The sequence below is a fragment of the Salmo salar genome, chromosome ssa13 (assembly GCF_905237065.1).
Source record: "Salmo salar chromosome ssa13, Ssal_v3.1, whole genome shotgun sequence".
In the NCBI taxonomy this organism is placed as follows: domain Eukaryota; kingdom Metazoa; phylum Chordata; class Actinopteri; order Salmoniformes; family Salmonidae; genus Salmo; species Salmo salar.
The window spans coordinates 60,676,130-60,703,006 of NC_059454.1; the positions used below are offsets into that span (position 1 = coordinate 60,676,130).

The 26,877-nt window shown below is 43.4% G+C and overlaps 1 protein-coding gene across 27 annotated transcripts in view; it reads left to right on the plus strand.

The window, feature by feature from the left end:
- Positions 1-26,877, plus strand: part of picalma (phosphatidylinositol binding clathrin assembly protein a) — a 59,300-nt gene that overhangs the window by 9,052 nt on the left and 23,371 nt on the right. For all 27 annotated transcript variants that reach the window (XM_014136896.2, XM_014136897.2, XM_014136895.2 and 24 more), the window contains 5 exons: positions 12,065-12,207; positions 12,772-12,847; positions 14,932-15,034; positions 15,319-15,412; positions 15,619-15,730. In XM_014136896.2, coding sequence (XP_013992371.1) covers positions 12,065-12,207; positions 12,772-12,847; positions 14,932-15,034; positions 15,319-15,412; positions 15,619-15,730 — 528 coding nt within the window. The remainder of the gene's footprint in view (positions 1-12,064; positions 12,208-12,771; positions 12,848-14,931; positions 15,035-15,318; positions 15,413-15,618; positions 15,731-26,877) is intronic.

The following is a 26,877-nucleotide window of genomic DNA, read 5'->3' on the forward strand; positions in this document are numbered from 1 at the left end:
TTTCAATTCCCGTCAGCTGCCCCGACCATGTCATCACTAACATGTAATGGCTATTAAATACCCTTAGCTACAGTGCGTTTGACCTATGTACAAGCCCTTGACCCTTGCAATTGGAATAAATGTGTGTTGACTCAATGACCGACGACTGAGAAAATGGTGCGGGGAAGAAACACTTTCAACAGGAGGTCCAGGTCAACCACTGCATAAGCATTCCATAGCAGTTCATGTCATCACACTAAATCTGGACTCATGAATCGCATGCATTATAATTATTTATGAATTGATTGCAAATAAATGATATACAGTAGCTTATGAAAGTGACCTAGCTTTTATTTTCTATGAAGTTTAGTAATCATTTTCACTCTATTTCATATTTTTAATTAAGACTTGACATGTGGCTACAGCTGCTGATGCAGGCTCTTTTGCAGACATTGGCAATGCAGTCTCTCTACCCAAAATATCGTGGTTTGTCATTACTGGAATCCTTTTGTCATGCTTTTCATTTTTAAACTTTCCACACAACCCTCCCAAACCACAAAGTATTCAGAATAGAGCCTTGTCTGATTCCCACCAGCTTGTTCTTTGCACTCCCTTCCTTTTTCATGCTTTGGATTTGAGACCTTTGCAATTTCAGATGACATCTTTGCCAAAATCAGTGCTGATGTGAAAAGCTCAATTTGCACAGTGCTGATATGACACTTGCTGCCATTTTGTTTTTTTTAGTCTTGTTTGCTGCAGGTCCATAGTGAGTCACCAAGACTGACTTGTCTTATCTGTACTCTTTCATTGTGATTTAGCACTAGAGTAAAGTCTGAAGGCCTTCTAGGATTTTCAGCCTGGTGGTGTTTTACAAAGAGACCGGTGGTTAAAACTTGGTTGGGTAACTAAAATAACAGACAAATCACCAACCATGTTATTTTGGTTAGAGAGGCTGGTCTCATGAGACCCTATATCTGTTGCGTGAGATTTATGATTGATTGTTATGTACATGATTGCAGTGCTTACTGTACACGTACAAAATCTCTGAATTCAAGCGTGACATTTTTTGGGGAAGTTTCATAGAATCAGACTGACTGCCTGGAATACATGGGTCAGATGAGAGAACATGCAAATTGGTCTTGGTTTGCTTTATGGAGTGAAACTGCAATTTAAGTTGCTGGACTTTGCTACGCCTGGCTCTCTTTTTGAACCATTGTGTCAGGCATTTTGCTCAATTCAGCCTGTTTATAAATCAGACTCAGTATAAGTTTGGCCTAATTTAAACACTTTTTAAAACATTTTTACTAGAACCAATAGCTTGGTAGATGTTGGGAGTCAGAATCAAAGGGTTTCAGAAACGCTCCATTAACTAGAATGGTGATAAACAATGAAAGTCTGTTCGCTAGTAGTTCCAAGAGTAATCCCAGCCATTTTAGTAGGCTCTAGTTTTTGTCCTCTTCCTCTGCTGTGGCTGAAGCCAACTTTCTGACGGTAGTGTCTCCCAGATGTTAACAGAGCGAATGCAAGATTTATGGTGTACAGCTATGCAAGACTCAATTACCATCTGTATTTTGTCTACCACGAGGTGCTATGCTCAGGTTGACTAGCATCTTCTGAATTCTGCCCATAAATGGGTTTTTATGGCTTTTAATACTTCCTGTGAATAGATGGTCAGTTTCCACTCTACTACACATAGGGGTGTGCCAGTCAAATCAAATTTCAAATCAAATTGTATTGGTCACATACACATGGTTAGCAGATGTTAATGCGAGTGTAGCGAAATGCTTTTGCTTCTAGTTCCCGACTGTGCAGTAATAGCTAACAAGTAATCTAACAATTTTATAACTACTACCTTAAACACACAAATGGAAAGGATTGAATACATGCATGTAAATATATGGATGAGCGATGGCCGTGAGGCATAGGCAAGATGCAGTAGATGGTATAGAGTACAATATATACATATGAGATGAATAATGTAGGGTATGTGAAGATTGTTTATAGTGACTAGTGATAAATTGTATGTAATAAATGTTTGATTATTAAAGTGGCTAGAGATTTGAGTCAGTATGTTGGCAGCAGCCACTCAATGTTTGTGATGGCTGTTTAACAGTCTGATGGCCTTGACATTGAAGCTGTTTTTCAGGCTCTCGGTCCCAGCTTTGATGCACCTGTACTGACCTCGCCTTCTGGATGATGGCGTCTGCAAACTTGATGATTGAGTTGGAGGCGTGCATGGCCACGCAGTCATGGGTGAACAGGGAGTACAGAAGAGGGCTGAGAACACACCCTTGTGGTGCCCCAGTGTTGAGGATCAGCGGGGTGGAGATGTTGTTTCCTACCCTCACCACCTAGGAGCGGCCCGTCAAAGTCCAGGACCCAGTTGCACAGGGCGGGGTCGAGACCCAGGGTCTCGAGCTTAATGACGAGTTTGGAGGGTACTATGGTGTTAAATGCTGAGCTGTAATCGATGAGCAGCATTCTTACATAGGTATTCCTCTTGTCCAGATGGATTAAGGCAGTGTGATTGCGTCGTCTGTGGACCAATTGGGGCGGTAAGCAAATTGGAGTAGGTCTAGGGGGTCAGGTAGGATGGAGGTGATATGATCCTTGACTAGTCTCTCAAAGCACGTCATGATGATGGAAGTGAGTGCTAGTCGTTAAGCTCCGTTACCTTAGCTTTCTTGGGAACAGGAACAATGGTGGCCCTCTTGAAGCACGGGGGAACAGCAGACTGGGATAGGAATTGATTGAATATGTCAGACATGGATATAAATATAAGGAAAAATATATACAGTTGAAGTCAGAAGTTAGCATACACTTAGGTTGTAGTCATTAAAATTTGTTTTTCAACGACTCCACAAATTTTTTGTTAACTAGTTTTCCCAAGTTGGTTAGGACATCTACTTTGTGCATGACACAAGTAATTTTTCCAACAATTGTTTACAGACAGATTATTTCACTTATAATTCACTGTATCACAATTCCAGTGGGTCAGAAGTTTACATACACTAAGTTGACTGTGCCTTTAAACAGCTTGGAAAATTCCAGAAAATGATGTCATGGCTTAAGAAGCTTCTGATAGGCTAATTGACATCATTTGAGTCAATTGGAGGTGTACCTGTGGATGTATTTCAAGGCTACCTTCAAACTCATTGCCTCTTTGATTTTCCCGTGATGTCAAGCAAAAGAAATCAGCCAAGATCTCAGAAAAACAATTGTAGACCTCCAAGTTTGGTTCATCATTGGGAGCAATTTCCAAATGCCTAAAGGTACCACGTTCATCTGTACAAACAATAGTATGCAAGTATAAACACCATGGGATCATGCCGCCGTCATACCGCTCAGGAAGGAGACGTGTTCTGTCTCCTAGAGATGAACGTACTTTGGTGCGAAAAGCACATCAATCCCACAACAACAGCAAAGGACCTTGTGAAGATGCTGGAGGAAACAGGTACAAAATGATCTATATCTACAGTAAAATGAGTCCTATATCGACTTAACCTGAAAGGCTGCTCAGCAAGTAAGAAGCCACTGCTCCAAAACCACCATTAAAAAAAGCCAGACTACGGTTTGCAACTGCACATGGGAACAAAGATCGTACTTTTTGGAGAAATGTCCTCTGGTCTGATTAAACAAAAAGGACAGACTGCTCGATAAAATCATAGACGTAATTATAACATAATAACACACAGAAATACGAGCCTTAGGTCATTAATATGGTCGAATCAGGAAACTATCATCTCGAAAACAAAACGTTTATTCTTTCAGTGAAATACGGATCCGTTCCGTATTTTATCTAACGGGTGGCATCCCTAAGTCTAAATATTCCTGTTACATTGCACAACCTTCAATGTTATGTCATAATTACGTAAAATTCAGGCAAATTAGTTCGCAACGAGCCAGGCGGCCCAAACTGTTGCATATACCCTGACTCTGCGTGCAATGAACGCAAGAGAAGTGACACAATTTCCCTCGTTAAAAGAAATTCATGTTAGCAGGCAATCTTAACTATATATGCAGGTTTAAAAATATATAGTTGTGTATTGATTTTATGAAAGTCATTGTTTATGGTTAGGTACACGTTGGAGCAACGACAGTCCTTTTTCGCGAATGCGCACCGCATCGATCATGTGCAACGCAGGACACACTAGATAAACTAGTAATATCATCAACCATGTGTAGTTAACTACTTTTTTTTATTTTTTTTATTTTTTTTTAAATAACTTAAGTTTAATGCTAGCTAGCAACTTACCTTGGCTTCTTACTGCATTTGCGTAACAGGCAGGCTCCTCGTGGGGTGCAATGTAAAGCAGGTGGTTAGAGCGTTGGACTAGTTAACCGTAAGGTTGCAAGATTGAATCCCAGAGCTGGCAAGGTAAACATCTGTCGTTCTGCCCCTGAACAAGGCAGTTAACCCACCGTTCCTAGGCCATCATTGAAAATGTGTTCTTAACTGACTTGCCTAGTTAAATAAAGTGTAAAAGAAAAACGATTTCCATTTGTTATGAGAACTTCTAATCGGCTATTCCGATTAATCAGTCGACCTCTAATAATGACCATCGTTATATTTTGAGGAAAAAGAGGGAGGCTTGCAAGCCGAAGAACACTATCACAACCGTGAAGCACGGGGGTGGCAGCATCATGTTGTGGGGGTGCTTTGCTGCAGGAGGGACTGGTGCACTTCACAAAATAGATGGCATCATGAGGATGGAAAATGATGTGGACATATTGAAGCAACAAGACATTTGTCAGGAAGTTAAAGCTTGGTCGCAAATGGGTCTTCCAAATGGATAATGACCCCAAGCATACTTCCAAAGTTGTGGCAAAATGGCTTAAGGACAACAGTCAAGGTATTGGAGTGGTCATCACAAAGCCCTGACCTCAATCCTATAGAGAATTTGTGGGCAGAACTGAAAAACCGTGTGTGAGCAAGGAGGCCTACAAACGTGACTCAGTTACACCAGCTCTGTCAGATGGAATGGGCCAAAATACACCCAACCTATTGTGGGAAGCTTGTGGAAGGCTACCCAAAACATTTGACCCAAGTTAAACAATTTAAAGGCACTGCTACCAAATACTAATTGAGTGTATGTAAACTTCTGACCCACTGGGAATGTGATGAAAGAAATAAAATAATTCTCTCTACACTTATTCTGACATTTTACATTCTTAAAGTAAAGTGGTGATCCTAAGACAGGGAATTTTTACTAGGATAAATGTCAGAAATTGGGAATAACTGTGTCTCGCATCCGCTACAAGACCATGGTGCTTGCCTACGGAGCCGTGAGGGGAACGGCACCTCCGTACCTTCAGGCTCTGATCAGTCCCTGCACCCAAACGAGGGCACTGCGCTCATCCACCGCTGGCCCCCCTACCTCTGAGGAAGCACAGTTCGCGCTCAGCCCAGTCAAAACTGTTCGCTGCTCTGGCACCCCTATGGTGGAACAAGCTCCCTCACGACGCCAGGACAGCGGAGTCAATCACCACCTTCCGGAGACACCTGAAACCCCACCTCTTTAACCTCTATGGGCTTGGTGGGACGCTACTCAACAGCCAGTGTAATCCCGTGGCGCGATATTCAAATACCTCAAATGCAAAAACGTCAATTTTTCAAACATATGACTATTTTACACCATTTTAAAGACAAGACTCTCGTTAATCTAACCACACTGTCCGATTTCAAAAAGGCTTTACAACGAAAGCTAAACATTAGATTATGTCAGCAGAGTACCCAGCCAGAAATAATCAGACACCCATTTTTCAAGCTAGCATATAATGTCACAAAAACCCAGAAGACAGCTAAATGCAGCACTAACCTTTGATTTTACATTTACATTTAAGTCATTTAGCAGACGCTCTTATCCAGAGTGACTTACAAATTGGTGCATTCACCTTATGATATCCAGTGGAACAACCACTTTACAATAGTGCATCTAAATCTTTTAAGGGGGGGGGTTAGAAGGATTACTTTATCCTATCCTAGGTATTCCTTAAAGAGGTGGGGTTTCAGGTGTCTCCGGAAGGTGGTGATTGACTCCGCTGTCCTGGCGTCGTGAGGGAGCTTGTTCCACCATTGGGGTGCCAGAGCAGAGAACAGTTTTGACTGGGCTGAGCGGGAACTGTGCTTCCTCAGAGGTAGGGGGGCCAGCAGGCCAGTGGTGGATGAACGCAGTGCCCTTGTTTGGGTGTAGGGCCTGATCAGAGCCTGAAGGTATGGAGGTGCCGTTCCCTTCACAGCTCCGTAGGCAATCACCATGGTCTTGTAGCGGATGCGAGCTTCAACTGGAAGCCTGTGGAGAGAGCGGAGGAGCGGGGTGACGTGAGAGAACTTGGGAAGGTTGAACACCAGACGGGCTGCGGCGTTCTGGATGAGTTGTAGGGGTTTAATGGCACAGGCAGGGAGCCCAGCCAACAGCGAGTTGCAGTAATCCAGACGGGAGATGACAAGTGCCTGGATTAGGACCTGCGCCGCTTCCTGTGTGAGGCAGGGTTGTACTCTGCGAATGTTGTAGAGCATGAACCTACAGGATCGGGTCACCGCCTTGATGTTAGTGGAGAACGACAGGGTGTTGTCCAGGATCACGCCAAGGTTCTTAGCACTCTGGGAGGAGGACACAAGGGAGTTGTCAACCGTGATGGCGAGATCATGGAACGGGCAGTCGTTCCCCGAGACGAAGAGCAGCTCCGTCTTGCCGAGGTTCAGCTTGAGCTGGTGATCCGTCATCCACACTGATATGTCTGACAGACATGCAGAGATGCGATTCGCCGCCTGGTTATCAGAAGGGGGAAAGGAGAAGATTAATTGTGTGTCGTCTGCATAGCAATGATAGGAGAGACCATGTGAGGATATGACAGAGCCAAGTGACTTGGTGTATAGCGAGAATAGGAGAGGGCCTAGAACAGAGCCCTGGGGGACACCAGTGGTGAGAGCGCATGGTGCGGAGACAGATTCTCGCCACGCCACCTGGTAGGAGCGACCTGTCAGGTAGGACGCAATCCAAGCGTGGGCCGCGCCGGAGGTGCCCAACTCGGAGAGGGTGGAGAGGAGGATCTGATGGTTCACAGTATCAAAGGCAGCAGATAGGTCTAGAAGGATGAGAGCAGAGGAGAGAGAGTTAGCTTTAGCAGTGCGGAGAGCCTCCGTGACACAGAGAAGAGCAGTCTCAGTTGAATGCCCAGTCTTGAAACCTGACTGATTAGGATCAAGAAGGTCATTCTGAGAGAGATAGCAGGAGAGCTGGCCAAGGACGGCACGTTCAAGAGTTTTGGAGAGAAAAGAAAGAAGGGATACTGGTCTGTAGTTGTTGTCATCTTCATCAGATGACAACCCTAGGACATTATGTTATACAATGCATGCATGTTTTGTTCAATCAAGTTCATATTTATATCAAAAACCAGCTTTTTACATTAGCATGTGACTAGCATTCCGACCGAACACTGCCGGTGAATTTACTAATTTACTCACGATAAACTTTCACAAAAAGCATAACAATTATTTAAAGAATTATAGATACAGATATGTCCGATATGTCCGATTTTAAAATAGCTTTTCGGTGAAAGCACATTTTGCAATATTCTCAGTAGATAGCCCGGCATCACAGGGCTAGCTATTTAGACACCCAGCAAGTTTAGCACTCATCAAAGTCAGATTTACTATAAGAAAAATGTTATTACCTTTGCTGTTCTTCATCAGAATGCACTCCCAGGACTTCTACTTCAATAACAAATGTTGGTTTGGTCCCAAATAATCCATTGTTATATCCAAATAGCGGCGTTTTGTTCGTGCTTTCAAGACACTATCCGAAAGGGTAAATAAGGGTGACGAGCATGGTGCATTTCGTGACAAAAAAAATTCTAAATATTCCATTACCGTACTTCGAAGCATGTCAACCGCTGTTTAAAATCAATTTTTATGCCATTTTTCTCATAAAAAAGCGATAATATTCCGACCGGGAAAGCGTGTATACGTACAAAAAAGAGAAAATAAAAACATCTCATGCCTGAGTCTGAGTACTCTGACCAGCCACTATCCAAACGCGATAATGTGTTTCAGCCTGGGGCTGCCTCGATATCATTCAGCTTTTTCCCGGGCTCTGAGAGCCTATGGGAGCCGTAGGAAGTGTCACGTTACAGCAAAGATCCTCAGTCTTCAATAAAAAGAGCCAAGATGAACAACAACTTGTCAGACAGGCCACTTCCTGTTCAGTATCTTCTCAGGTTTTTGCCTGCCATATGAGTTCTGTTATACTCACAGACACCATTCAAACAGTTGTAGAAACTTTAGGGTGTTTTCTATCCAAAGCCAATAATTATATGCATTTTCTAGTTACTGGGCAGGAGTAGTAACCAGATTAAATCGGGTATGTTTTTTTATCCGGCCGTGTCAATACTGCCCCCTAGCCCTATCAGGTTAAGGAATACCTAGGACAGGATAAAGTAATCCTTCTAATCCCCCCCCCCCCCCCCCTAAAAGATTTAGATGCACTATTGTAAAGTGGTTGTACCACTGGATATCATAAGGTGAATGCACCAATTTGTAAGTCGCTCTGGATAAGAGCGTCTGCTAAATGACTTAAATGTAAATAACTGAGTTTTTAAATGTATTTGGCTAAAGTGTATGTAAACTTCAGACTCAAACTGTAGGTCAACATGGCAGCACTTTGTTACAGTGAAATGCAGGCTAGTTATTACTGACTTTTGTGACGTGTATAAATTCCACATTTAGTTAACTGATATTAAGTTTGATCTGTTAAGTTATTTGCTTTGTACAACAAATAATTTCACAAATGTATTTATAGACGTTATTTGCCAAGTGATCGTTTTGAATATTGTATTGCGGGAACGGCCCCATAAAGTCATAAGGGTTACTTGAAACGGAGAAGGAAAATCCGAGAACAGGGTCTCAATGGGTTTTACATGTAAGATAGGTTGGTGCTTGTATAATCAGCCTTTTGCATTTACAATGCACCTAGAGAGAGTGAGTGTGCAAACTCTTGTATACCACTTTTGATTGAATAACCCCCAAGCTCTGAAAGTTGAGTTTTATTCTACGCTGCTCAAAAAAATAAAGGGAACACTTAAACAACACAATGTAACTCCAAGTCAATCACACTTCTGTGAAATCAAACTGTCCACTTAGGAAGCAACACTGACTGACAATAAATTTCACATGCTGTTGTGCAAATGGAATAGACAACAGGTGGAAATTATCGGCAATTAGCAAGACACCCCCAATAAAGGAGTGGTTCTGCAGGTGGAGACCACAGACCACTTCTCAGTTCCTATGCTTCCTGGGTGATGTTTTGGTCACTTTTGAATGCTGCCAGTGCTTTCACTCTAGTGGTAGCATGAGACGGAGTGGAGTCTACAACCCACACAAGTGGCTCAGGTAGTGCAGCTCATCCAGGATGGCACAATGTGAGCTGTGGCAAGAAGGTTTGCTGTGTCTGTCAGCGTAGAGGCCAGAGCATGGAGGCGCTACCAGGAGACAGGCCAGTACATCAGGAGACGTGGAGGAGGCCATAGGAGGGCAACAACCCAGCAGCAGGACCGCTACCTCTGCCTTCGTGCAAGGAGGAGCAGGAGAAGCACTGCCAGAGCCCTGCAAAATGACCTCCAGCAGGCCACAAATGTGCATGTGTTTGCTCAAACGGTCAGAAATAGACTCCATGAGGGTGGTATGAGGGCCCGACATCCACAGGTGGGGTTTGCTCTTACAGCCCAACACCGTGCAGGACGTTTGGCATTTGCAGAGAACACCAAGTTTGGCAAATTCGCCACTGGCGCCCTGTGCTCTTCACAGATGAAAGCAGGTTCACACTGAGCACATGTGACAGACGTGACAGAGTCTGGAGACGCCGTGGAGAACGTTCTGCTGCTTGCAACATCCTCCAGCATGACCGGTTTGGCGGTGGGTCAGTCATGGTGTGGGGTGGCATTTCTTTGGGGGGCCGCACAGCCCTCCATGTGCTCGCCAGAGGTAGCCTGACTGCCATTAGGTACCGAGATGAGATCCTCAGACCCCTTGTGAGACCATATGCTGGTGCGGTTGGCCTTGGGTTCCTCCTAATGCAAGACAATGCTAGACGTCATGTGGCTGGAGTGTGTCAGCAGTTCCTGCAAGAGGAAGGCATTGATGCTATGGACCGCCCGTTCCCCAGACCTGAATCCAATTGAGCACATCTGGGACATCATGTCTCGCTCCATCCACCAACGCCACGTTGCACCACAGACTGTCCAGGAGTTGGCGGATGCTTTAGTCCAGGTCTGGGAGGAGATCCCTCAGGAGACCATCCGCCACCTCATCAGGAGCATGCCCAGGCATTGTAGGGAGGTCATACAGGCTCGTGGAGGCCACACACACTACTGAGCCTCATTTTGACTTGTTTTAAGGACATTACATCAACGTTGGATCAGCCTGTCGTGTGGTTTTCCACTTTAATTTTGAGTGTGACTCCAAATCCAGACCTCCATGGGTTGATAAATTGGATTTCCATTGATTCTTTTTGTGATTTTGTCAGCACATTCAACTATGTAAAGAAAAAAGTATTTAATAAGAATTTCTTTCATTCAGATCTAGGATGTGTTTAAGTGTTCCCTTTATTTTTTTGAGCAGTATATGTCTTGGCTGACAACTGTCTGAACTGAACTCTTAAGTGATTGTGTTACAAATAGTGTCATCAGATTATCTGCCATCTGCCTGGTACAGTTGAAACCGGGATTCACCCGTGAAGGGCACACTTCTCCAGCATGCCAGTGGCCATCGAAGGTGAGCATTTGCCAATCTGTTGTCGGTTACGACGCCGAACTGCTGTCAGGTCAAGACCCTGGTGAGGATGATGAGCACACAGATGAGCTTCCCTGAGACGGTTTCTGTGCAGAAATTCTTTGGTTGTGCAAACCCGTAGTTTCATCAGCTGTCCGGGTGGCTGGTCTAAGATTAGTCCGCAGGTGAAGAGGCCGGATGTGGAGGTCCTGGGCTGGCATGGTTACACGTGGTCGCGGTTGTGAGGCCAGTTTAACGTAGTGCCTAATTCTCTAAAATGACATTGCAGGCGGCTTATGGTAGAGAAAATAACATTCAATCTTCTGGCAACAGCTCTGGTGGACGTTCCTGCGGTCAGTATGCCAATTGCACACTCCCTCAACTTGAGACGTCTTTGGCGTTGTGACAACTGCACACTTTAGTGGCCTTTTATTGTCCCCTGCACAAGGTGCACCTGTGTATTGATCATGCTGTTTAGTCAGCTTCTTGATTTGCCACACCTGTCAGGTGAATGGATTATCTTGGAAAAGGAGAAATGCTCACTAACAGAGACATAAACAAATTAGTGCACAAAGAGAAATGTTTTTTTAGTTCGTATGGAACCTTTCTGGAGTCTTTTATTTCAGCTCATGAAACATGGGACCAACACTTGTTGCGTTTATTTTTGTTCAGTGTGTTTCAATGTTTGATCAGCCAGCTACGGTGTTGTCATAGAACGGTACATGATTGGTGAAATCTTATCAGTGTTAGCAGCAGATTTCCTCTCGAGCTTTCAGTAATGGACCATCTTCTGTGTGTGTGTGTGTGTTAGAGAGAGAGAAATATCTGCTTGTGTAAGGCCTGTATTAGAGGGTGTATGAATGACCTGATGAGATCTGGCATGAGAGACCAGTCTCGTGGCACTGATGGAAAGGTGCCAGGCATCGGCTTTCACTACAGGCCAGATGGCATGGGAGCCTTGCCAAAGGCTAAATAATGCCCAGGATTCATGTGCTACCCTCAGACGTTTGTGACAACAGCCTGAATATAAACACTGGGTGCAACCTATCCTGGGCTGTGCTAAACAGCACCACAAGGACTTAGTGCTCTGTCAAACCTGGTGGGTCCAAGTGACGAGAGCCTGTACCAAGAAGTTTGTTAGCTCACCTCAACGGCTTGATTCTGTGGAACTGGTTGTTCAAAATAACATTTGCCAACGCTTTCGCCTTCGCTTACTCACTTGCATGCAGTCAAATACACTCTTTCTCTTGCTCACTCACACACAATAATATGCCAATAAGACCCTACAGTGACCGTTTCCCCTACTCTCTCCCCCAGACTTGATCCACTGCACCAATGAGATGAACGTGAACATCCCCCAGCTGGCAGACACGTTGTTTGAGAGGACGGCCAGCACCAGCTGGGTGGTGGTCTTCAAGTCTCTCACCGCCACCCACCACACCATGGTCTACGGTAACGAGGTGAGTGAAACCTGTATGGGGGCACAAATGGTTAGGGTTGGGTGCGAGGATTCTGTACCTGGGGATTTTTTTCACCCCAGAGCTCTGCAACTCAACACTTCTAGCAGAGCCATATATAATGGATCTGACTCCTTGGTGATCAGAGGGGCACGTCATGCCAGGGGCACGTCATGCCAGACACACTCTGAATTCCAACTCAACCCCTATCCCTATATACATACGGTAATGGTGCCATTGTAACATGCGCTACTCCTTGTGATGCCTATCTCTCTTAAATATGTCATGAAAGATTTCACGTATAAGAAATTAAATTCAGTGTCAGAAATAACACTAATACTGTGGTGTTAAGGTCTTTTGAAATCCGTGTAACACTAGTGGTTTGAAAAGTGTCAGCAATATCCAGTCCACAGAATTGTGTAATTTGTATTATACTACTTCTTTTGAGGAGGCTCTTATGTAACATTTGCTATGCATTTTCAAAAGTGGTTGTCTTGTATTGTTGTTAGTCAATCATTTGCATTCACCATCTTTGAAGGTTTGCACACACATGTTTCTGTGTTGCAGAGATTTATACAGTACATGGCTTCAAGGAATACGCTTTTCAACCTCAGTAACTTTTTGGACAAAAGTGGCCTGCAAGGTGAGTCACGTCAGCTCTGCACAAACTTTGCTGCAGCCCTCTATTTTATCACGGGTTCAGTATCGTCTAAACTGGATGAGGTGACACGCGCCAATATTTTAAAGGTGCTTCACATTTGAATATGTGCATTGTGTTTTCCGGAAATGTCCATAATATATCTACCGCTAACCGTGGAATGATCGTGTTTCACAGTATTACTTACCCCGCCAGTGTTTTTGATTGATTGGCTGTGATATTCACGTATTGATTTCTCCCACCGGAGCAGCATCTGTTTAACTAGGAAAGCTGTTCTGACTTTGGCTGTGTTATCCAGAAAAAATAAATATTTTTACAGCTGTTTGAAGCTGGTCGACCAAAACCGAAAGTAACTTTTTAGTTTTGATCCACCAGCTTCAAACAGCTGTAAAATGATATTTGTTAATGGAAAGATATTTCTCAGGGATTTAGATGGTACAATGATTCCCTACACTATTCAGTGCTTGTTTTCTCACAGAAACTGAAATTGAGGGAATTGGTGTAGAATGACAGGGCGATTTCCACTAGATAACACAGCGACAAAGTCAGAACAGCTTTCCCAGTTTGACAACAGATGCCGCTCCAGCGGAAGAAATCAATCACAGCCAATCACAACACTGGCAGATAAGTAATACTGTGAAACAATATCATTCCACTATTAGCGGCAGATATATTATGGACAGTTTCTAAAATTACAATGCAAACATTTAAAAAAATCCTGTGTACTCTAGCACCTTTTTTTGAGGCATTCGGATATAAATTTATTTTCTCGAACAAGCATGCTCATCTGACATGTAGAATAAGGAAACGTCAGCTCTATTCAAAACCTGCAACGTACCATAACTTTTGCCTACTGTGTGTGTGTGTGTGTGTGTGTACACACGACAACAGGCGATATTGAGACCTGCCAAACTATGCTAGAAGCGGAGAACTGTTATTTTAGACAGTTCTATCCTTTTCCCCTCCACTCTATTCCCAATGAAATGGCAACATGGCCGAATCAGCTCACATCAAGCCCAGCAGAATTGATTTACTTAAGGTTGTTTTCCATGTTAACAAGATGCCTGGCAGCCCATACCAGTGGGACTTTCAAGGGGGAGTGTAAAGGCAGTGTAAACGCCCCTAATCATAACCTAATGCCTTTTGTCAAGTTGTTACTTGTAAGTTAGGGGGATGGGGAGCTGTCAGTTTAAGGATGATGACTGGATTTAGGTTGGAGTATAGCCCTCATGACAGAAATCCACTAGATGGTGGGCCTTTGCTTTAGGAGAAATATGGGACTATATTTACTATACATACAGTGTTTATGATAGTTCATGGTCATTTTCATACCTTGTTTGAAGTAGTGTTGGCACAATTCTCAGTATTGCAATTGCGGGGGGAAAAAAAGAACTCAGGAAACGGACTGAATGTCCAATAGCTTGGAAAATAAATGTGACACCCTTATGAGTCCCATTTGTTTATGTTTCAAGCTATTACACATACTATTTCACATAAAACAGGTATTCCTCAAAGGGCCGTACAATTCAGCCGGTTTTATTTTTCCATGTAAAGCTTTCACAAGTATCATGATATTGGTATCATTGCAACACTGGAACACACACTTGAAGTGTCCTGAAGTTTGCCTGTGTATTTGTCCGACGGGAAGTAGCACATAAATCAACGAAAAAATCAGTAGTTGTAACTTTCATAAATCATTGGAAGAATGTGCCTTGGCTTATTCAAGCTCAAGTGCATCCCTTATTTTTCCCTAATAAACAGTTAAGAGTGTAGGCTACTTGCCACCCTTTACCTTGACGCTAAGTGTGCAAAGCTGTCAAGGCAAAGGGTGGCTACTTTGAGAAATATATTTATTTGTTTAACACTTTTTTTTTTTGGGGGGGGGGTTACTACATGATTCCATATGTGTTATTTCACAGTTCTTATGTCTTCACTATTACTCTACAATGTAGAAAATAGTACAAATAAAGAAAAACCCTTGAATGATTAAGTGTCCAAACTTGTGACTAGTACTGTACATCAAGATGCACCTGATGCTCAAAGAGTAACTCCCCTATTGTCTTTTTCAGGCTATGACATGTCAACGTTCATAAGGAGATATAGTCGCTACCTGAATGAGAAGGCTGTGTCGTATCGACAAGTCGCTTTTGACTTTACAAAAGTTAAACGAGGGTAAGGACTTTAATTCTCTATTCACATTTCCTTATAGCATCAGGCTCAGCTAGCATCCTCTATATTGTATAAATACTGTACAGTCGAGTCCTGAAGTGTTTTGGATATTTTTCTGGCATAGTGCTTATTCTTCCACAAGTGCATATAGTTTAGCGGCTAGGAGTTGATTTGGCGTCTAAGTGCATTCTTTTAAATTGCATGCTTCAGCTTAGTACACACATTCATGACAGTCCAAAGCCACTAGGTTTGGGCCCTTAATGATTGGAATATTATCTTTATCCAAGGGCGGATGGCGTTATGAGAACCATGAACACAGAGAAGTTACTAAAGACCATACCTATTATCCAAAACCAGATGGATGCGCTACTTGACTTCAACGTGAGTTTTCAATGCTTGACATTTTGTAAGTTGTTGTATTGCTATGGCCTCAAACTCTTCAGCTCATGTATTGCAAAAAACATAGTCGACGATTGAGTAGTCGAGATCCTTTACCTCTGTCCTGTGGATTGGGAGCCATGCGAGTCAGACCAATGAGCGCTCGATAGGTTGACTGTCAATCTGCTTTGGACCCCCTCCATCTCCAGGTCAACGCCAACGAGCTCACCAATGGAGTGATCAACGCGTCTTTCATGCTTCTGTTTAAAGATTCCATTCGACTGTTTGCGGCCTACAATGAAGGCATTATCAACCTGCTGGGTAAGTGCTTCCGCCTCCCGGCTCTCAAGAGTCTCTGTCCTGCCAAAACCAAGTCCTTATCGCCGTGTCATCGTTGCCATTGAGTACTGACGCAAAAACACCTTTGATGATGCATAGACACCTTTGCACCCTGTCGTACAGTTCATACTGTATCCCTGGCCTCAAATGTTTGCCACGACTCACCATCAGCCTGCTCCACGCTACCAGGCTGACTTAACGGGGGCCGACGAAGGACATGTGTTATGCTACTACTCTGTTTTGCTCTCGTGTTCTAGTTGTGCTGGGTGACATAAGGTCTGTATATAGGTTTAGGGGTTGGGTGAATTCCCTTTTGAACTGAGCCATTCTATTTGATTTCTGAAACACATAAACAAATCTAGTTTCCAATTCTTCTCATTCATATTAAATGAGTTTCCTGAAGGGACTGTGTTAAACTGAAATTGAGCTCAATGCTGGTGGAGAGACTGGTCTTGCACACAGTCTGATTTTAACTACTCTGTGCTGGCTGTCTTTCACACAGTCGGAATTCAACGACTTTGTAACGTTAGACCTGTGCATGTGCATGTGTGATTTCGTCTGTTGGAAATGAAAGTTCCAGTACACTGACTTTCTTGTATGCGCCACAAAGTTGGACATTATAATGGAGTTAGAGAATTGCACTTGTTTACTAGACTTGTTTACAAACCTTACGCAGCTTTGTGATATTTATGCTATCGTTCTAGTCATTTAATATCAAGGATATATTCTCTGCTATGAGGATGTATGCCTTTCTCACTCAGATGAGAGCCTTGGGTCTTTTGAGGGGACTGAGGAGGTCCGTGGAGGGGAGCAAATTGGAGATGAGCAAACATCAGTGAGAGGTTTACAAGCTAGTGAGACATTCATGCACCACTCTGAAGAGTTTGTATACGTCCTGCAGACATCCACATTTAACTGCCAAGTTTCTGATTTGAGAAAACAGTTCTGGAATTCTACTATAGAAAATTAAACGTCTCTCCCATTAATTTGTAAAGGTTAGTTTATCCTGATTTGATTCAAATGTCTGTTACAGTGCCTTCGGAAGGTACTCAGACCCCTTGACTTTTTCCACATTTTCTTAAGTTACAGCCTTGTTCCAAAATGGATTAAATACAAATCCTCAGCAATCTACACACAATACCCCATAATGACAAAGCAAAAACAAGTTTTTATAAATTTTGCAAATATGTAAATAAGTATTTTACATTTTTTATATTTTTTGGGGTGTTCAGACCCTTTGCTATGAGACTCAATTGAGCTCAGGTGGATCCTGTTTCCACTGATCATCCTTGATGTTTCTACAATTTGATTAGAGTCCACCTGTGGTGGTAAATTCAAATGATTGGACATGATTTGGAAAGGCACACACCGGTCTATTTGAGGTCCCACAGTTGACAGTAAATGTCAGAGCAGAAACCAAGCCATGGGGTCGAAGGAATTGTCCGTAGAGCTCCGAGACATGATTTGTGTCGTGGCACAGATTTGGGGAACAGTACCAAAAAATGTCTTCAGCATTGAAGGTCCCCAAGAACATAGTGGTCTTCGTCATTCTTAAATGGAAGAAGTTTGGAACCACCAAGACTCTTCCTAAAACTGGCCACCAGGCCACACTGAGCAATCAGGGGATAAGGACCTTGGTCAGGTAAGTGACCAAGAACCCGATGGTCACTTTGACAGAGCTTCAGAGTTCCTCTGTGGAGATGGCAGCACTCCACCAATCCGGCCTTTATGGTAGAGTGACCATACTAAAGCCACTCATCAGTAAAAAGGCACATGACAGCCTGCTTTGAGTTTGCCAAAAGGCACCTAAAGACTCTCAGACCATGAGAAACAAGATTCTCTGGTCTGATGAAATGCCAAGTGTCACGTCTGGAGGAAATCTGGCACCATCCCTACCGTGAAGCATGGTGGTGGCAGCATCATGCTGTGGGGATGTTTTTCAGCGACAGGGACTGGGAGACTAGTCAAGATTGAGGCAAAGGTGACCGGAGCATAGTACAGAGTTCCTTGATGAAAATCTGCTCCAGAGCTCTCAGGACCTCAGACTGGGGGCAAAGGGTCAGCTTCCAACAGAACAATGACCCTAAGCACACAGCCAAGACAACGCAGGAGTGGCTTCGGGACAAGTCTCTGAATGTCCTTGAGTGGCCCAGCCAGAGCCCGGAATTGAAGCCGATCGAACAGCTCTGGAGAGACCTGAAAATAGCTGTGCAGCAACGCTCCCCATCCAACCTGACAGTGCTTGAGAAGATCTACAGAGAATTATGGTAGAAACTCCCCAAATACATGTTTTCCAAGCTTGTAGCGTCTTACCCAAGAAGACTCGAGGCTGTAATTGCCACAGGTGCTTCAACAAAGTACAGAGTAAAGGGTCTGAATACTTATGTAAATGTAATATTCAGTTTCATTTTTTTATACATTTGCTGATATTCCTATTTTTGCTTTGTCATTTTTTTATTTAACTAGGCAAGTCAGTTAAGAACAAATTCTTATTTTCAATGACTGCCAAGGAACAGTGGGTTAACTGCCTTGTGCAGGGGCAGAACGACCGATTTTATTGATTTTTTTTTTATATTTTATTTTTGTAATTATTTTTTTACCTTGTCAGCTCGGTGATTCGATCTTGCAACCTTTTCGTTACTAGTCCAACGCTCTAACCACTAGGCTACCTGCCGCCCCATGGGGTTATGGGGTATTGTGTGTAGATTGAGGGGGGGAATAATTTCATACATTTTAGAATGTACCAATTATTTTTTGTGCTCTCTGCTTCACTGATTTCTGCTCTTGTAAAAGCCTGGGTTTTTTGCAATTAACACTAGAAGCTTATTACCTAAAATGGATCAATTGAAAGTGTAGGTTCACAGCTCAAATCCAGATGTGTTGGTCATCACTGAGTCGTGGTTAAGAAAGAGTGTTTTTTGAACACTGATGTTAACCTTTCTGGTTATAACCTTTCTCGGCCAGACAGATCTTCCAAAGGTGGGGGAGTGGCAATCTTTACCAAGGATCACCTTCAGTGCTCGGTTGTCTCCACCAAGTCTGTCCCCAAACAATTTGATTTGCTGGTTTTAAGCATTCAACTTTCAAATAGCTCTCCGTTGACTGTTGCTGGGTGTTATTGTCCTCCATCAGCACCGGCCTGTACCCTACCTGCCCTAAGCTCTCCTGGCCCCTTACACTGTCTGAATTTGTCATGCTATGTGACCTAAACTGGGACATGCTTAAACTACCTGACCAAGTCCTAAAGCAATGGGACTCCCAAAATCTTTCTCAGATTATTACCAATCCCTCAAGGTATGACTCCAAATACCCAGAAAAGGCTACTCTCCTTGATGTTATCCTCACAAATAATCCTGATGGGTATCAGTCTGGTGTTTTCTGTATTGACTTAGTGATAACTGCTTTACGGCCTGTGTTCGTAATGGCTGCTCAGTGAAATGACCTGTCCTGATTTGTCATCGACGTTTGCTAAAAAACTTTAATGAGCAAGACTTCCTTCATGACCTGGCCTATGTAAAATGGTATAGAATCAGCTTGATCCCCACTGTCAGACGCTTGGACCTTGTTTTTTTAAATATTTTCAGTGGTATTAACAAACACACCATAAAGAAAATGATAATTAAATACAGGTTCAGCCCCTGGTTCGACCGGGATCTTGCAGAGTTACTCCACCTCAAGAATTGCATTTGGCGAAAGGCTCGGCACACGCATACTCAGGCTGACTGGCTCTGGTTCAGGCAAATGAGAAATAAGTGCACTCAGGCTATCCGGAAGGCCAAAGTTTAGTTACTTTAAGGAGCAGTTCTCTCTCTGTGGGTCTAACCCCAAGAAGTTCTGGAAAATGGTTAAAGACCTGGGAATAAAACCCTCTTTCTCACAGCTGCCCATGTCCTTAATGTTGATGATGTGGTTGTTAAAGACAAGGAGCAAATGGCTGAGATCTTTAATCACCACTTCATTAAGTCAGGATTTCTAATCAATCAAATGTATTTATAAAGCCTGTCTTACATCAGCTGATATCACAAAGTGCTGTACAGAAATCCAGCCTAAAACCCAAACAGCAAGCAATGCAGATGTGGAAGCACAGTGGCTAGGAGAAACTCCCTAGAAAGGCTGGAACCTAGGAAGAAACCTAGAGAGGAACCAGGCTATGAGGGGTGGCCAGTTCTCTTCTGGCTGTGCTGGGTGGAGATTATAACAGTACATGGCCAAGATTTTCAAAGGTTCATAGATGACCAGCAGGGTCTAATAAGAATAATCAGTGGTTGTAGAGGGTGCAACAGGTCAGCACCTCAGGAGTAAATATCAGTTGGCTTTTCATAGCCGATCATTCAAAGTATCTCTACCGCTCCTGCTGTCTCTAGAAAGTTGAAAACAGCAGGTATGCGAAAAGGTAGCATGTCCGGTGAACAGGTCAGGGTTCCATAGCCGCAGGCAAAACAGTTGAAACTGGAGCAGCAGCACGACCAGGTGGACTGGGGACAACAAGGAGTCATCAGGCCAGGTAGTCATGAGGCATGGTCCTAGGGCTCAGGTCCTCCGAGAAAGAGAGAATTAGAGGGAGCATACTTAAATTCACACAGGACACCGGATGAGACAGGAGAAATACTCCTGATTTAACAGACTGACCCTAGCCCCCGACACAACTATTGCAGCGTAAATACTGGAGGCTGAGACAGGAGGGGTCGGGAGACACTGTGGCACCGTCCAACGATAGCCCCGGACAGGGCCAGACAGGCAGGATATAACCCCACCCACTTTTCCAAAGCACAGCCCCCACACCACCAGAGGGATATTTTCAATCACCAACTTACCATCCTGAGACATGGCTGAGTATAGCCCACGACGCTCTCCCCCAAGGGGGGCGCCAACCCGGACAGTAAGATCACGTCAGTGACTCGGCCCACTCAAGTGACGCACCCCTCCTAGGGACGGCATGGAAGAGCACCAGTAAGCCAGTGACTCAGCCCCTGTAATAGGGTTTGAGGCAGAGAATCCCAGTGGAGAGAGGGGAACCGGCCAGGCAGAGACAGCAAGGGTGGTTCTTTGCTCCAGTGCCTTTCCGTTCACCTTCATACCCCTGGGCCAGACTAGACTCAATCATAAGACCTACTGAAGAGATGAGTCTTCAATAAAGACTTAACCTCTATGGGCTAGGTGGGACGCTTGCGTCCCACCTACTCAACAGCCAGTTGAATCCTGTGGCGCGTTATTCAAATACCTTAGATATGCTATTACTTCAATTTTTCAAAAAAATGACTATTTTACACAATTTTAAAGATAAGACTCTCGTTAATCTAACCACACTGTCCGATTTCAAAAAGGCTTTACAACGAAAGCAAAACATTAGATTATGTCAGCAGAGTACCCAGCCAGAAATAATCAGACACCCATTTTTCAAGCTAGCATATAATGTCACATAAACCCAAACCACAGCTAAATGTAGCACTAACCTTTGATCTTCATCAGATGACAACCCTAGGACATTATGTTATACAATACATGCATGTTTTGTTCAATCAAGTTCATATTTATATCAAAAACCAGCTTTTTACATTAGCATGTGACTAGCATGTGACTAGCATTCCCACCGAACATTGCCGGTGAATTTACTAAATTACTCACGATAAACGTTCACAAAAAGCATAACAATTATTTTAAGAATTATAGATACAGAACTCCTCTATGCACTCGATATGTCCGATTTTAAAATAGCTTTTCGGTGAAAGCACATTTTGCAATATTCTCAGTAGATAGCCCGGCATCACAGGGCTAGCTATTTAGACACCCAGCAAGTTTAGCACTCATCAAAGTCAGATTTACTATAAGAAAAATGTTATTACCTTTGTTGTCTTCGTCAGAATGCACTCCCAGGACTTCTACTTCAATAACAAATGTTGGTTTGGTCCAAAATAATCCATCGTTATATCCAAACAGCGGCATTTTGTTCGTGCGTTCTAGACACTATCCTAAAGGGTAAATAAGGGTGGCGAGCATGGCGCAATTCGTGACAAAAAAATTCTAAATATTCCATTACCGTACTTCGAAGCATGTCAACCGCTGTTTAAAATCAATTTTTATGCCATTTTTCTCATAAAAAAGCGATAATATTCCGACCGGGAATCTGCTTTTAGGTAAACAGACAAAGGAAAAGAAAGCTTTCGGTCGAAGCGGGCACGCGCCTAAGCCCATAGTACTCTGAGTGGCCACTTGCCAAAAGCGATAGTGTTTCAGCCAGAGCCTGCCTCGATATCGTTCAGCTTTTTCCCGGGCTCTGAGAGCCTATGGAAGCCGTAGGAAGTGTCACGTTATTGCACAGATCCTGAGTCTTCAATAAAAAGAGCCAAGATGAAACACTACTTCTCAGACAGGCCACTTCCTGCTTGAAATCTTCTCAGGTTTTGGCCTGCCATATGAGTTCTGTTATACTCACAGACACCATTCAAACAGTTTTAGAAACTTTAGGGTGTTTTCTATCCATATGTAATAAGTATATGCATATTCTAGTTACTGGGCAGGAGTAGTAACCAGATTAAATCGGGTACGTTTTTTATCCAGCCGTGTCAATACTGCCCCCTAGCCCTAACAGGTTAAAGGTCGAGACCGAGTCTGCGTCTCTCACATGGATAGGAAGACCATTCCAATAAAAATTGAGCTCTATAAGAGAAAGCCCTACCTCCAGCTGTTTGCTTAGAAATTCTAGGGACAAAGAGGCCTGAGTCTTGTGACCGTAGCTTACGTGTACGGCAGGACCAAAATAGGAACGATGGGTAGGAGCAAGCCCATGTAATGCTTTGTAGGTTGGCATTAAAACCTTGAAATCAGCCCTAGCCTTAACAGGAGGCCAGTGTAGAGAGGCTAGCACTGGAGTAATATGATACATTTTTGGGGTTCTAGTAAAGATTCCAGCCGCTGTGTTTAGCACTAAATGAAGTTTATTTAGTGCTTTATCCGGGTAGCTGGAAAGTAGTCTAACCTAGAAGTGACAAAAGCACAGAATTTTTCTGCGTAATTTTTGTGCAAAGTTTCTTATTTTTGCAATGTTACGTAGATGGGGGGGGGGGAAAGCTGTCCTTTAAATGTTCTTCAAATTCGTTCTTATTCGTCAAGAGTTCAGGGACCAGAGTAACGCCGAGGTCCTTCAGTTTTATTTTAGACAACTGTACAACCATCAAGATTAATTGTCAGATTCAACAGAATATCTCTGTTTCTTGGGACCTAGAACAAGCATCTCTGTTTTGTCTGAGTTTAAAAGTAGAAAATGTGCCACCATCCACTTCCTTATGTCTGAAACACAGGCTTCCAGCGTGGACAATTTTGGGGCTTCACCATGTTTCATTGAAATGTACAGCTGTGTGTTGTCCACACAGCAGTGAAAGTTAACATTATTTTTCATTGTGACCTCACAAAAAGGTAGAATATATAGTGAAAACAATAGTGGTCCTAAAATGGAGCCTTGTGGAACACCAAAATATACAGTTGATTTGTCAGAGGACAAACCATCCACAGAGACAACCTGATGTCTTTCCGACAGATAAGATCTAAACCAGGCCAGAACTTGTCCATGTAGAACAATTTGGGTTTCCAATCTCTCCAAAAGAATGTGGTGATCGATGGTATCAAAAGCAGCACTAAGGTCTAGGAGCACGAGGACAGATGCAGGTCCTCGGTCTGACGCCATTAAAAGGTCATTTACCACCTTCACAAGTGCAGTCTGTGCTATGATGGGGTCTAAAACCAGACTGATGCGTTTTGTATACATTGTCTTCAGGAAGGCAGTGAGTTGCTGCACAACAGCTTTTAAAAATGTAATGGGAGATTCGATTTAGGCCGACTTATAAATAAGTAATAAAAAAAGTTATTTTTAATATTTGCTATTTTTATTTAAAAAATATTTTCTGGGTCAAGGTTTGACTTTCAAGAGGATTTATTACTGCCACTTTTAGTGAGTTTGGTACACATCCAGTGGATAGAGAGCCGTTTATTATGTTCAACATAGGAGGGCCAAGCACAGGAAGCAGTTCTTTCAGTAGTTTAGTTGGAATAGGGTCTAGTATGCAGCTTGAAGGTTTAGAGGTCATGATTATTTTCATCATTGTGTCAAGAGATGTAGTACTAAAACACTTGAGTGTCTCCCTTGATCCTAGGTCCTGGCAGTGTTGTGCAGACTCAGGACAACTGTGCTTTGGATGAATACGCAGATTTAAACAGGAGTCCATCATTTTGCTTTCTATTGATCATGATCTTTTCGTCAAAGAAGTTGATGAATTTATCACTGCTGAAGTGAAAGCCATCCTCTCTTGGGGAATGTTGCTTTTTAGTTAGCTTTGCGACCGTATCAAAAATACATTTTGGGTTCTTGTTTTCCTCAATTAAGTTGTAAAAATAGGATGATCAAGTAGCAGTGAGGGCTCTTCGATACTGCACAGTACTGCCTTTCCAAGCTAGCCAGAAGACTTCCTGTTTGGTGTAGTGCCATTTCCGTTCAAATTTTCTGGAAGCTTGCTTCAGAGCTCGGGTATTTTCTGTATACCAGGGAGCTAGTTTCATATGACAAATGTTTTTAGGGGTGCGACTGCATCTAGGGTATTACGCAAGGTTAAATTGAGTTCCTCAGTTAGGTGGTTAACTGGTTTTTGTCCTCTGAGGTAGTGGGAGTCTGGAAGGGCATCTAGGAATCTTTGGGTTGTCCGAGAATTTATAGCACGGCTTTTGATGATTCTTGGTTGGGGTCTGAGCAGATTACTTGTTGCGATTGCAAACGTAATACAATTGTGGTCCAATAGTCCAGGATTACGAGGAAAAACACTAAGATCCACAACATTTATTCCACGGGACAAAACTTGGTCCAGAGTATGACTGTGGCAGCGAGTAGGTCCGGAGACATGTTGGACAAAACCCACTGAGTCGATGATGGCTCTGAAACCCTTGAAGTGGGTCTGTGGACTTTTCCATGTGAATATTAAAGTCACCAAAAATTTGAATATTCCCTGCTATGACTACAAGGTCCGATAGGAATTCAGGGAACTCAGTGAGGAATGCTGTATATGGCCCAGGAGGCCTGTAAACAGTAGCTATAAAAAGTGATTGAGTAGGCTGCATAGATTTCATGACTAGAAGCTCAAAATACCAACTTTTAAAAATATATATATATATTTTTTTGTAAATTGAAATTGGCTATCGTAAAAGTTAGCAACACCTCCGCCTTTGTGGGAGGCGCGGGGGATATGGTCACTAGTGTAACCAGGAGGTGAGGCCTCATTTAACACTGTAAATTCATCAGTCTTAAGCCATGTTTCAGTCAGGCCAATCACATCAAGATTATGATCAGTGGTTAGTTAATTGACTATAGGGAATGGAGGTCTTTATTCCAGTGAGATTGCTAAGGCAAACACCACCATGTTTAGTTTTGCAGACACGGTCTCAATGGGAATTACTGAGCTGACTACACTGACTGTGCTAGTGGCAGACTCCACTAAGCTGGCAGGCTGGCTATCTCATTGTGGAGCTAGGGGAGTTAGAGCCCTGTCTATGTTCGTAGATAAGATGAGAGCACCCCTCCAGCTACGATGTAGTCCGTCACTCCTCAGCAGGCTAGGCTTGGTCCTGTTTGTGGGTGAGTCCCGGAAAGAGGGCCAATTATCTACAAATTCTATCTTTTGGGAGGAGCAGAAAACAGTTTTCAACCAGCGATTGAGTTGTGAGACTGCTGTAGAGCTCATCACTCCCCCTAACTGGGAGGGGGCCAGAGACAATTACTCGATGCCGACACCTCTTTCTAGCTGATTTACACGCTGAAGCTATGTTGCGCTTGGTGACCTCTGACTGTTTCAGCCTAACATTGTTGGATAAGTTGAATGAAAAAAGTGAACGAGGGGAGTAGAAAAAAAATATATATATATAAAACAGTAATTAAAAAGTAAAAACCGTGAAGTTGGCAGGTAGCAAAGTAAGGTTAGCAACAAACCACACAGCAGCACGTAAACAAGTCTACAAGTTGTGACTGGAAATTGACTCAGCCATGCCTCCTTGCCCGTCCGACATTTCCTCATCTCCCACCCCTTCTAATGCGACTATCCCCGATGCTTCTCCCTCCTTTTCCCCTGCCCCGCTACAAAGTTTCTCCCTGCAGGCAGTCTGAGGTGCTAAAGGAGCTCCTTAAACCTGACCCCAAAAAACCATCTGGGTCAGATGGTTTAGACCCTTTCTTCTTTAAGGTTGCTGCCCCTATCATCGCCAAGCCTTTCTCTGACCTTTTTAACCTACCTCTCCTTTCTGCGGAGGTTCCCATTTTCTTGGAAGGCAACCACGGTTCATCCTTTTATTTGAAGGGGGAGATCAAGCTGATCTTAACTGTTATAGGCATATTTCTATTTTGCCCTGTTTATCAAGTGTTGTAAAAACTTGTCAACAATCAACTGACTGGCTTTCTTGATGTCTGTAGTCTCTCGGGTATGCAATCTGGTTTCCGCTCAGGTTATGGATGTGTCACTGCAACCTTAAACGTCCTAAATGTCACCATTGCCCTTGATTCTAAGCAATGTTGTGCTGCTATTTTTATTGACTTGGCCATAGCTTCTGATACGGTAGACCATTCCATTCTTGTGGTGTTTCTGAGGGGTCTTTGGCCTGGTTTGCTAACTACTTCTCTCAAAGAGCGCAGTGTATAAAGTCAGAATCTGTCTCTGCCACTGCCTGTCACCAAGGGAGTACCCCAAGGCTCAATCCTAGGCCCCACGCTCTTCTCAGTTTACATTAACAGCATAGCTCAGGCAGTAGGAAGCTCGATCATCCATTTATATGCAGATGATACAGTCTTATACTCAGCTGGCCCCTCCCTGGATTTTGTGTTAAATGCTCTACTACAACAGCTTTCTTAGTGTCCCACAAGCTTTCTCTGCCCTTAACCTTGTTCTGAGCGCCTCCAAAACAAAGGTCATGTGGTTTGGTAAAAAGACTGCCCCTCCTCCCACAGGTGTTATTACTACCTCTGAGGGTTTAGAGCTTGAGGTAGTCACCTCATACAAGTACTTGGGAGTATGGCTAGACAATACACTGTCATTCTCTCAGCACATATCAAAGCAGCAGGCTAAAGTTAAATCTAGACTTGGTTTCTTCTATCGTAATCG